This window comes from Microchirus variegatus (assembly GCF_963457635.1).
Source record: "Microchirus variegatus genome assembly, chromosome: 20".
NCBI classification, from domain to species: Eukaryota; Metazoa; Chordata; class Actinopteri; order Pleuronectiformes; family Soleidae; genus Microchirus; species Microchirus variegatus.
The window spans coordinates 18,814,071-18,827,450 of NC_139821.1; the positions used below are offsets into that span (position 1 = coordinate 18,814,071).

A 13,380-nucleotide genomic window follows, 5' to 3' on the forward strand; every position below is an offset into this window, starting at 1 on the left:
GTCATAAAATGTTGAAAAATGTTGATCAATGTTTGTCAAACCTGGAAATGATGATGTTCTCGAATGTCTTGTTTTGTCCACAAACCAAAATGATTCAGTTTTAATGATTTCTTTGTTATGTGGAGCAAAGAAGCAAAATACAATATTCACATTTAAGAAGTTTAAACAATCAGAAATCTTGTTTTAAACATGAAAAAAAGCTTCAAACCGATTATCGATTATCAAAATAGTTGGTGATTAATTTAGTAATCGATTAATAATCCAGTCATTGATTAATCGTTTCAGCTCTAATAGGGAGGTATAGGTGTTGTTGTTTTGTGTGTTTGTTTCAAAACTGATTGATGATACTGGTTTTGTTAATTGAGTTATCACACACACACACACACACACACACACACACACACACACACACACACACACACACACACACACACACACACACCCACACCCACACCCACACCCACACACACACACACACTTTTCATTTCATTCATAATCCAGCACCACTGCCCTTCACCGCCTCCCTCTCTTGAAACCGGGCTCCACTGAAACGCGTGAAAACGTGAATTTAATTCATAAATGCGGCCTGCCATGTCTGGCCTGCAGCCCGGATTCCGTCTCCTCTGTGTTTTCTCTGGCTCTCAGCCAAGCCCCCTCCCTCCTCCTCCTCCTCCTCCTCCTCCCCCGCCTGTGTTATCCACCCACAGGAGAGAGGTGATTTCTTTCTTTTTCTTCCTCTTCCTCTCCTTCTTTTTTTCATCCTTATTGAGTGGAGTTTTTTTTTCATGTGGATGTGCTTGTTATGCCCACACACTCCTCAGTAGTAGTAGTAGTAGTGGTAGTGGTGGTGGTGGTGGTAGTAAGTGGAACACTGAGCTGCTGTCACGCGTCGCTGCCGCATGGTCCTGCTGCTGCTGCCCGGTGCCGCGGTGCGCTTTAGCCGAGTTCCAGTCGGTGCTGCTCGGCGTCTGAGAGTCCGATGTCCCCGCTCTCCTGTCCCGTGTCCTGTGTCCTGTGCGTACTGAGCCAGACCTCCCAGCTGCTCTCTGCCTTATTATAGTGTTTCCCTCGCCCCTCCTGCACGCGGGACACCTCCAATTGGAGCGCGTAAAAGCGCGTAAAAGCGCGTAAAAGCGCAGCTGAAAAAAGTAGTCACCGCGGCTCTTTCTCTTTAGGGTTACACTTGTTTTTTTTTTCACGTCTTTTTTCTTTCCTTTTTTTTCTTTACGATTTCACGTTCACTGGGAGAACTACATCGCAGGGAAGCATGAGTGGACGCGGGGACGAGGCCGGGGAGAGCTCCGGCTCCCAGGAGCCCGCGGGGGCCGCGGAGCCCCAGAAGAGGAGGCCGGGGAGACCGCGGAAACCCCAGAAAGTAAGTCAGCGATCGGAGAGGACATGAGGGGAATCACCCATAGAGAGACAGAGGGAGAGAGCGCAAGAGAGAGAGAGATAAAGAGAGAGCGAGAGAGAGCATGGCCGCGTAATGACTTCATTCCAACAGGAAGACATGAAGCATATAGTGTGTGAGCAGAGCTGCATATGGACACTTCTCTAAGTCACACAGTTTATTCAGTCCCGCACAAGTTTGCTCCAAATGTCTTGTCTGATCGTGTTATTGATTGTTATTCACGTATTTACTGTGCACGATCCACCACGACTCTCTCAGCGCTGTCTCCACGGCTCGTGTCCTGTGTGGTTTTTCTGTGGAGCCATAACTGTCTGCAGACAAACACGGTGGGTGTTTCATTGAGAAAACGAGTAAAGAAGGAATAATGTGGAGATGAGCGTGACAGAGGAGAAGTGAACGCACCAAGAGAAAGAGACATAAATAATAATAGATAATGAAGACACTTTGACAGTATTATCTTGTCTTTTTTCACTTTTTCTTTATTTTTTTGTTGACTTGTTATTATAGTTTGGGGACATTTCACATTAATGACCACCTCTTGTCCCTGGGCAGGATGATACAACAACAACAACAACAATAACAACAATAATGATGATGTTTTTAAATGTCCTATGAAACAGCTATGAGAGCAGGTACAGCAGTATTCAATTACAAAGGTTCATTATTTATCAAAATAGACTTTGTTTTGGGTCCATAAAAAGTCTAAAACTATAATTTACAGGTTTTTTCTTCATTAGCAAAATCATTCTTTAGCCATCTGACGTTTATTGTGATTATATTCATATTACATGAAGTGAAATAGTTTATTGTGATAATATTTTATTGCTTATCTGAATCAGTGGTTCCTAAAGAGGGAGATTTATTTATCCCCAAACAAATTTGCATCGATTAATTTACCCATTTACCAAACATCATCTCTTGGAAATTATTTGTTTACCAATTCAAAATGTAAAATAGTTGCTACATTATGCATAAATTTGTCATGAATGTGACTGTGATTTGGGTCATCTTTAAAAAATTTTTTTGTAAACACTGATCTTAGATTATTTAAGTAATCCCTGCTCTTAATCCACCTATATAGATGAATGATGTGTCCTGTTCAAAAACCAAATCTAAACCTTGTAAAGGGCCAAATGAAATCCTCCTCACATCCTCATTAAAAACATCTTCTCCGATTATTATCACCTATAATGAACCAGATCTTTGTAAATGAGGTTCTTCTTCATCTTCATAGATTACTAGTCCTGACACGGTTTGTGTTTTTCCAAGAGAAAAAAAAATGCCCATCAATAATCTCATTGAGGCGCTGACCATTGAAGGAGGCTCTTTGGCCTTCTTCTTCTGACCAGGAAGGTCAGCGTTAATACCAGAGAAGGTCTTCAGGAAGTAAACAAAACAAAACCACACATATAGAAACACACACACACACAGTTCAATAACACACATGATGACACACACTATTTTAAAATGTGCCCTTAAGGTTACCGTGGTAATAAAAACCTTGAAGTTGAATCGTGTGCCATTTAAACGAGCAGAACCAGACGCAAAACTAAATCCCTAACACAACATCACTTCCTTCTGTGATGTGTGTGTAACCCTGACCTTCACCCCGACCTCACACTAACCCTACAACAGTTCCTCCTTTAAAGCAACACTCAGTAAGTTTTGTCACACATGCCATTGATGTTGCAATCACAGGACAATGAAAAAAAGTTTTTTTTTTTTTTAAACTTTAGACTTTAGTTCAGCATTATCATTGAAATGGCTGCAGTTTTAGGCTCTGACTATCATGAAGCGCACACGTCCTCACAGTGTTTGTCCCCACAAAAACAGTTTAAACCTGGGTATAAAGATACAATATGTGACATTTCTGCATAAAAATATAGTGTCATTTACTTTATATTGAAAAGTTACACACTTATACATTTCCATCTGCAGTGGTGATGCAGACAACAATTCCCATGATCCCACGCTGCTTTCAGACGTTATCAACCTACATCTTTTGTAATTGATTGATGCGGCAGAAATGACATATTGTGCTACATATTCTTTACTTCTTCATTCTGATTAAACGAATAATTGATTGAAAGAGGAAGTGAAGGAAGTAATGATCACATTAGCTCTTTCTTCTCTGTTTTTATTTTTTCATGGAATCAATGGCTGTGTAAACAGATTTCCCCTATGTCCCCACAACACGCAGTAACCAAGAGGGCTGGGGGGGGGGTTTCAAGGCTTTGTTTCCGATCCTTGACACCCATGTCATGTCCTGCCCTTCGCTTTCAGGAGCCAAGTGGAGAGCCGGTCCCTAAGCGGCCAAGGGGCCGTCCCAAAGGAAGTAAGAACAAGGGCCCTTCCAAGGCAGCGCAGAAGGTGAGGCGCATCACAACATGAAGGACACAGGGGCCTCTGTTAACGTCGCATTGACATTTCATTGACTTGTAGCATGGACACGTGTGAGACTGACCATTTTAAACCACTTTAATTGTTCCTGTTGAGTCACTTTCCATTGTACTTATGCTCAGCTGAAATCATTCACTTAACACAGGCAAAGAAATTGAATAGTTCAGTTTTTAGATGAGACACAGGAGAGTCCTGATTTAATGCAGTAATAGTTTTTGTTATTGAAATGAACGTAAATGTCCATTATGTGAATATTAAGAGAAATTGAATAGAATGTTCATAATGACATTGATATCAGCATATAATGAACTGAAATGAGAGTGATTGTGACTTCTGTTACAGTATGTATGCTAGCTGAAGGCCAATGTTAGCTGCATGTTTGCACCTTCACCACTAGATGCCACTAAATCCTACATCTGTGTTTAATAGCTCTATGTTCTGACAGGTACAACTGACCTGGTTTTTTCTCACTGACACGATTCACACAATGTTTATTTATTTTTTTGTCTTACGTTATGTTGTCAGTGCGTCTTCCCACCGCAAGGAGAAAAAAGCTACAAATATTTTCAAGCGCAAGCTACCAGAGAAGCCGAGGAGCACCTGCCTAGCTTCGGCAGTGCAGCTGCCCAGACTGCTGCTGCTGCACATGTTTTCTCATACTATGCCTCATCGTATAATCAGGCATAATATAAGCGCACGCCCCTCTCTGTATCCAACGATAATTTCTCTAGTTTTATCCCCACATCAAAAAAATATAAGGATCTTTATGAGGAGGATTGTCAGTCGCCATGAAGTGCAGGAGATCCGAGTAGATCTTAGTGTGGTGAATTATGGGGCGTGAATTATATAATCTGCACTTCAAGTTTGCGCAAAGAGACTTTCCAGCATTTAATAGTTGCTGTTACCACCGTGTCCTCATATCTCGTTGGAACTGTTTTATTGGTGTTCCAAACTGATCTTGGACAGACTCTTAAGCAGGTCGACGGGCGCGTGGGTTTTGCATGCGTCGTCACAACATCGTTTCGGTGGATTTGTTTCCGTGATAAAAGTGTTTTGGTCGCAGAATTTTCTGTGCATTCCTAAATGTAACATCTTTATTGGCAAGAACAATATAACCGTAATAATGACGTATTTGATAGCGCGACTTGGGTTCAATCTGCACCTGGCTCACAGGGCGTCCCTGCTGGCTAAAAGCCTGTTCTGGACTGAGCTGGCGCCGGGACTGCGACTCAGAAACGTTCAGAAACATATGCGCTGTCTGTCAGTGTTGAACAGTCTACTCTGATTGACCGTGTTTGAAGATCGTTGGATTCTAAGAGTTTATGTACCATCAGTTAAGTTGCATCCATCACTATCAAGGGTTGGGAAATACTTGTTCCCACAGGAGATAACATTTGCCAGAACTCCACAAAGAGACGGTCCTCTTTGCTCGTGAGGTTAGGCTGTTTTTATGTGATTTAATCTCTCACCTCACCCAACGCGTTGAGGTGAAACATGGAGGAAGAAGGGGAATGTAATGGCAGCAATGGACAGGAGATTAGTCAGCATTAAAGGCAGACTCATATGTGGAGAAGGCGTAACTGAAAAGTCTGTCGTTGTTGGATGTTGGATGGAGGCGTGGGAAACCAAACTGCATTGTGGGCCTGAGGTTTCAAACAACACCGTTCTCCCTGTTTCTTGTGTGTTTTTGTCGGACGGAGCACACCCAAAATGTCGGACATCACATTCGCAGCAAAGTAGACCATGACCATTCTGCCAATTTTGGACGAATAGCATTGATTTATGACTAACCAGGACTTTAAGGACACATTGAATCCATCAGAGCTAACTACTTAAACAGCTACTATAAGACAATGTAAATATTTTCAATCAATATCAGAAGTTTTAATCGCTAACGGTACCTCACAAAGTCCACGTTTCCCTTTAGTGACAACTGACTGGACGTTAAGGAGCTGGCCGACATTTTAGTGTAAGTTGTGAGTGACGCTCTGTGCATATAGTCAATTGAGCAAACAAAAAAAGCCAGTTAACCTCTCTGGGAAATGCTAAAATTAGCATTCATTCCAAGGTCAAAGGACCCTGCAGCAGATATGTTATAGTCATTTATCAACTCCAGCCCTGCTGAGCAGGTCTATATGAAGAGCTAATGACATGGAATGTCTAAACATTTGTAGTCATGGTTCCTGGCAGACTTTTTTTTTACTTTTAGAGTTTGGCTTCTGACAGAGAAGTTACATAGAAAAGCCTTGCTATATTCCTCTATATTTATTTATTTATTTATTTGAATTAGGACAATGCATATTCATCAACATGTCAGCATAGAGCAACAATGTAAGTATGCCGGAGTTAGCACAATAGCTAATTTTCATCCGTTGTCCTAAGGCAGGTTAGCACATTAGACATTTAACAGGACAGTACAAAAGAATACAGAAATCACAAGACATTACAAATAAAAAAAAAAAAAGTGAATGCAATAGACAATGTTAACATTCTGTTTTTTATATCACTGCTGAAACATTGTTTCCCCTGTTCCTGATCTAAGTGTATGTTTGTTTCCTGCTAAATATTGCAATTGTGATTTGGTTTGTGATATAAAGTAAATTTTATCCATCATTACCATATGACACCATTTTTAAAGGTGCATAGAAGACAGAACAATGAAAAGTAGAAACATTAAATTGCAGTGTTTGTGATTTAAAAATGCTCTATTTTAATACAGGATTGCCGATTGATTACTCGGGTAAAGCAGTTTTTGAGAAAAATATGCTGAACCATTACAAGCATAAAAGAAAAGACACACAAAGAATGTCTCCACCTGAATCCTGCAGCCAACTTTTTTGGATTTTCACATTTCACAGAATTATAGAGCAACACCACCAAGTAACATTTTGGTTGTGTTAAAAGCCCCCCCCCCCCCCACCAGTGTCTTCATTCATTTGATAGATCACGTTGAAAGCAGCATCAGCGTTGCCTTGCCACCACCGACCACTGTAAACATCCTCAGCCCGTCTTTGAAGAGTGAAACACTCTGCTTTCACCGTAATCCAGTCCAATCTCATCTGGCACTGTTATAATAAACACTGAACATATCAGACTTTTCAGATAAACAGGGGTCCAGGGTCGGCCCACACCTCCAGCATACACTCTTCATGTGCACTCGTCTCATATCAGTCATTTCTGCAATCTTGCAATGACAGATATCACAGCAGCTCGTAAGAAGACAATATTTTATTGCACACTTTGTCTTGGCGTGGCTCACTGACCTTGTAACTATGAAAAAAGAGGCACGTGCCTCATGTTTAGGGTTGAATCCGGGGACAAAAGATTGCAGAATTCTCACCAAACCCTGAAGTCATCCTCACCGGACGATGTGCAGGATTGGTCATTGTTTAAAAAAAAAACCTTCTGACAAGGCTTTGGTAATGATGACAGTTGTGTCATGGCTTCCATTAGGCTGCTAAAGTGGATGGATTGATGACCAAAGTGATCCAGAGGCGGTTCTAGAGTCTGTTCGAGCCCTAAGCAAAAATTCCCAGGGGGCCCTTCAGACCAGTGTTCATCACCATTATGTCATAAATAATCTGACACCAAGGAATAATTTTTTTTTGATGAAATCAAAAGTTTTTTTTTTTTAATTCAAATAAAATAAATACCATAGAAAAGCCTTGAGGATAAAGCGGTAGATAATGGATGGATGGAAAAGCCTTTGTAATTTTGAAAATAAATAAGGTATGTGAAAATATAAATGTAAAGAACAATAAAATACTGTAAATAACTTTCAAAAATGTATATAAACTTAGTAAAAAAATATATACTACACTGTAAATAACTCACATTATAAACTTATAAACAAAATGTAAAGTATAGGTCACATCACACATTCTGGTCACATTGTTTTTTTTTTGAACCATTTATGTGCCATTTTTCGTTTACCAATAGCTGATCCTGTGTGCAAATTCTTGGACATTTTTGACTGTAGCTGTAGTCTCTAACGACTGTTTTCCTTCATGTGCTATACAGTAGATTTTTCCCTTAACATGATGAAAAGGTTTCTTAACCTTAAAAGTTTTTTATTATTATTATTTTTTTTTTTACCAAACCCAAACCACAAACCCTCCCTTACACTTGACAAGTCATTTTTCTTCCTAAACCAAAGCAAACCTTCACCACAGTGATGGCACATCAACAAACAGTCACATTAATCTTCCTATAATAGTGACTCAAAATGGTTTTCAAAGGTCGATGAGAAAAGGTTTATAATATGGATCATTTTACAAAAAATAGTTTAAAATGTTTTCTTTGCCTTGATCAAAGATTCACCCACAATGGACACATTTTCACTGGCTTTTCATCAATCCAACCTAACCTGACCTAACCCAAGAGTCATTTTGATGAAACCAACAGCTCGTGGAAAAGGAGATCGATACCCTGATATGTTTTCATTTCATTCAGACTCTGGTTGTTATTAAAATATGACAATTTCTATCTTCAGGGCTCCCTCCTGAAGACATCTCTGTGCTTAGACATATAAAACACATTGATGATTAATTGAACAGGGTGTTGTCTTTCAGACCATTACATCTCCGCATTAAAAATGCAGGATCCCAAACAGAGAACTGGGATTACGGTGCACAGATTGGTCTGTCAACAATGTCACGTGTGACAACAACAACGAGCTGCTAAAGAGCATCATGATAAAATATCATTTTGGTGTAGCTGTACAGTGTGTACAAAGCATTCCTTCAGTTGGACGGCCCTAAACCACCCACCCTCTTGTGTGACACAACCTAATTAGTTGTTTTATTTGATGACAAGAGCAGCAGGTTTATGTTAAAGTCAAGTCCTTCCATGTAAACAACCTAATAGGTTGCTCGTCTCTACCCTCAAATAGTACAGGTGGCTTAAGTGTGACACGAACAATAGACATTTGTTGGTTCTGGAATGGCGACTCAGCTCGTTTCCATGGTTCTCATTCAACCGTACAATTTAATTTGATTACTGTCTTGTCCTATAGTATACAAGCACAAGTGTGTCTGACTATGCAACCCTACCTTGTGATATGTCCTTTTTCTGCTTGTTAGCATTAGGTGTCTGGTCATTTTGTCAAAGGCCCAAAAAAATGTTAGCTGGTGGCTAGTTGGTAGCATTTTCCTTGTCATTTCATGTCTTTGCCACATGTTTCTCTCAGTTTTGTTATTTCTGCACACCACGTTTTCCTATTTTTTTTACTCTTTTTGGATTAAAGCCTGAAGGCAGGAAGTGTGGAGCATGTGCCTATAGGCCAGTTTGGGTCGAGTTAAAAGTATATATTCAACTTCCAATCACATTATCTTGGTGGTTGAGTCAGACTTATTTTTCATGTAAAAAAAAAAAAGGGCTGTCAGCAAACATTAGACCACAGATAAATAACTTATTTTGAATGGGGTCCAGAAAATGAAGTGCAATGTGAAAGTTGGATGTTCTTATGAGAAAACCAGCTGACTTCACTAATTTCCAACAGGTGTATGGTTGCAGGTGTAGGTGGGTGCAGTGTACCTTTGACCAAACTGTGATGGTACTGGCCAAAAATCAATGTTTCTAAATATACAAATAATAAATGGCACTTAAACTAAGTGCTTCCATAGGATTTGAAGACCTTTGTTGTCGTGGAAGTCACCTGACGTCCTTTCTTTGCTTGTGCCCCAATGGAAGAATGACTTTCAGGGATGAGTGGGCCCAGTTCAATCTCTCTACTGAAGGGATTTCAAGATACTGCTGGTTCAAACTCTACCTGCTGCCATGTGACCAGGCTTTGTGCTCAGTTTCAGGCTGACAAAGGAGCTGGTGTTGTTTACCAACCCAAAGCTACGCACACACACACACACATGCCTCAGCACCATATCACTGATACAGGCCCTTGGCTGGTCATCGTCTGCAAAATTCATTGCTGCTCAGCAATTTGACTAAGATTTCACCCGACTCCCAGCCAACAGCCACGAAGCCCAGATTCATCCCATGAATTATTGACACTTGTCTGGACTTGTTAATTGTAGAGGGCTACGCTCTCTGTGCCAGACAGTATGCAACGTCCAGCCTCTCCCAAACATGCAAACATTAAATCCCTTTAAAAAACCATGACAATAAAGGAGAATTCAGTCCCCTCCAGCAAAACATACAGGGACATTCCAGTTCCAGGTATCAGTTTCACAGTGTACATGCACCGCCTCTGCCGTGCATCAATATTCTAGTTGTCATTTAATGACACCTGTAGGTGTCCATGATAGCACTGGCTGTTTCTCAGTCTCAAATTTTTGTGAATATGAAGAGCTTTTTGTTATTTGTATTTTTTAATGTGTTCACTTGGACTCAAGGATGGATTGATTGGATTTTGTGGGTCAAAGGTCAAGGTCACAGTGGCCTCATAACCTGTTGTTAGCCTTTTGAACGGTACATTACATTTACAGCAGGTGGCATCTGTCATTACTAGTTCTTTCTTCTCTCTTTGTTGTGTTTTTGGCTTCCCAAGTATTGCGTTGCGTTGCATTCTTTGAATTCAGTTATCTTCTTTGGTGTTTTACGACAGTTAGTATCCACAGTGTTGCATCACTGCCTCCTTCATCTTCTTCTTCGTTTTGTTTTTTAAGGCAGTCGTCAACCGTAATGTTACGTTTCTGCCTCCTGTCCTTATCTCTGGTCCTTTTCTTGTTTGGTGTTTTTACAGCACTTGGCATGTGTGCAGTTGCATTACTGCCTCGTTCTAGATTTAATAATCACCTTTGATTTTTTGACAGTTATTGACACCTGTAATATAGCATTACTGCCTCTTTCTGGACCTAAATATCTTCTGTGATGTTTTTTATTTTGTAGTAAATGTTCTGCTCTATCTTATTTTGTACCTTTCCTTACTTCCTGCCCATGTGTGTTACCTGACTACCTGCCTTTTCCTGTTTTTCCTTTTCCTGCCTGCGTTCTCCACTCTGTCATTAGTAACAACTTTAAGTTGTTCCGTGTATGATCCTGCCCGGTGTGTTTTTGACTTTGGATACTGACGCCTGACCTGACTGTCAGACTGTTGACCAAACCAGCTTTGAACCAAGTAAATATCAACTTACCTGTAACTTACCCGTGTCTGGCTCCAGTATTTAGGTCATCACCTCTGAGAATTATTGCAGGTCGTAAATAATTAATTTCTGAGTAAATACAATACACATAAAATCTATGTATAATTTACAGTGATATATAAAAAAAACTGTATATGTACATATATATATATATATATATATATATATGTACATATATACATTCTGCAAACTCTTACAACTAACACAACAAGTTTCTTTATTTTTTTTATTTATTTATCGACTCTTCTGATTTTTTTTTAGGCCATATCCCAATTTTATTTTATTGTAATTTACAGCAATTTATTGTTATATTTTAATTGTTCTGTTTTATAACATAAAAATAAAATAAAATAAATGCATACATATTGGAAAAAAAAATCACAACTTAACCTTTCATAAGTTTTTGTCGTGGCATTAGAATTTTGTTGTTAATATTTTGATGGCATCTGTTATCATGATCATCAATCACATTTAATCCATAACACCTCCTTTGACCTCAACCTTGTTTAACAAAAAAAACCCAAAAAACCAAATATAATATGTGTATCTATATCAATTGGATATAATCAGCTTACTGCTCAGGCCTCGTTTTGGCCGTATTATGTAAAGCACATTGAGATATTGTATGTTTTCATTTGAATTGACTGATATTGTTTTATATCTTCACAGAAAGCAGAGGCGACTGGGGTGAAAAGACCCAGGGGACGACCCAGGAAGTGGGTGAGTCAGCGTTCTAACACAACAAAACACAACACAACACAACACAACACAACACAACACAACACAACACAACACAACACAACACAACACAACACAACACAACACAACACAACACAACAAGGGCTGTGGCGATAAGGAGTTTTATGTCCTTTGATAAAATCTGGAGCAAGTGATTTTTATTAGTGCACACTTGTTTCTTATCAATTCAAAGCATGACAGACTCTCCCAGCACTGGTGGTATTTTCCCCTGCCTGAATGCTTTGTGTCCTGAATATAGTCATTTTCCTCTCTGGATGTTGCTTATGTGTGTGTGTGTGCGTGTGCGTGTGCTAAACTGTTTGCGTTATCAGTCAAAGAAAATGTTTACTCTCCACGCCGACCACAGGAATACTTAAATAATTCCACTGACAGCTTGAAGGCCTCAGTGTTTATCAGCTCCAAAAAGCAACAGACCTGATTGATAATGCGGGGGGAAAGCAGCTGGCGTTTCAAAGTGCCACCAGGAAGTGCGAGGAGAGATGCAGGGGAACACAAGCTTTCTCCTGCATATATATCGTGTCTGCATTTTTATGTGTCACGGGGGGAAGAAAGAGGCCAAAGCCGCCAAGAACAGAGATGGAGGGTCATAAAGTGTGTATTTTATGTCTTTTTTTTTTCATGGAAGGAATGGCGTGTTCCAAGAATCAAGTGTGCATATTTACTATCTCCACCATTGTTAACACTCTGCTGCTTTGCTGGTACAAGCTCATGCTGGGACTTGTTAGCTCCATGCGGTGGCTTTAAAATCTACAGCGGAGTAAATGAAGTGCTTGGTTCACATGCAGGGCATCAAATCCTCCGCCCTCACGGCTTTCTTCAACAACCACAGTTGCCAGGATAACATTTCAGGCCAAATGTCTTTGGGAGGAACTCCCACTGGGTCCCAGTGACACACAATGAGAATGTGGGAAAGAAGCAGGTAAACTGAAAACAATGAGTATGGCACTATCATTTCTTCAATAGCACCAGAACAGAAGTTCAGTATATGTGTCCAGCCATGGCAAACGCGTTCACAAGTCTACTTCGGGACATTTGGTTATTTACAGATTCCAAAAGTGTGATTTCTAAGCTTCCAACAATGTCAAACACATGTAAATCTTATATTCTTTGAAGAAGATGTGGCCATTTGAATGTAGGCACTCCTCAAACTGCTTTATGGAGAATTTTAGCCTCAAAGATTTACACATTCTGAGAGCCAAGAGACAGAATCATCACATTTACATAGCACAACCCCTTCCTGGTATGGTAAGGTCAGAGTCAGCTGATTGGACGACAGAAAAACGTCACTCCCTTGCGACCAGTGTGAATATGCCATGGAAGTTGAGGCAGTTTTAAAACTCACATAGAGTGGTCCTGTTGCACATAATATCCTAGTTGCTGTAATCGAGTCGATAGAAATCCTCTTTTCTGACGGTGTTTCCCAACCGTGATATTTCAGACTCAACTCTCTCACCCAAAAGACAGAGTCTTGTGATTGGCCAATACCCGGAAGTGACATATTCAGCACACCCGCTCTGAAACGGTGGATGCACTGCTACTCATTATCAAAACATTGTTTTAACAGTGTTTAAAAATAGCTTTGACACGACTCCCCGCCGCAGTCCCTTTTATGACTTTGACCCGGAGTCAGACCCAGAGTCAGAAGACACTGTCGCTCGTGAAACACCTCCACAACGGACGTTATTCTTCTTCTGCGGTTCAATGTACGCA

General features: G+C 40.2%; 1 protein-coding gene across 1 annotated transcript in view; it reads left to right on the top strand.

Moving 5' to 3' along the window:
* Positions 1 to 1,267: 1,267 nt before the first annotated feature.
* Positions 1,268 to 13,380, top strand: part of hmga2 (high mobility group AT-hook 2) — a gene marked incomplete at both ends in the record, with an annotated part of 44,830 nt that continues 32,717 nt past the window's right edge. The window contains 3 exons of the mRNA XM_083907057.1: positions 1,268 to 1,375; positions 3,695 to 3,781; positions 11,581 to 11,631. Coding sequence (XP_083763183.1) covers positions 1,268 to 1,375; positions 3,695 to 3,781; positions 11,581 to 11,631 — 246 coding nt within the window. The remainder of the gene's footprint in view (positions 1,376 to 3,694; positions 3,782 to 11,580; positions 11,632 to 13,380) is intronic.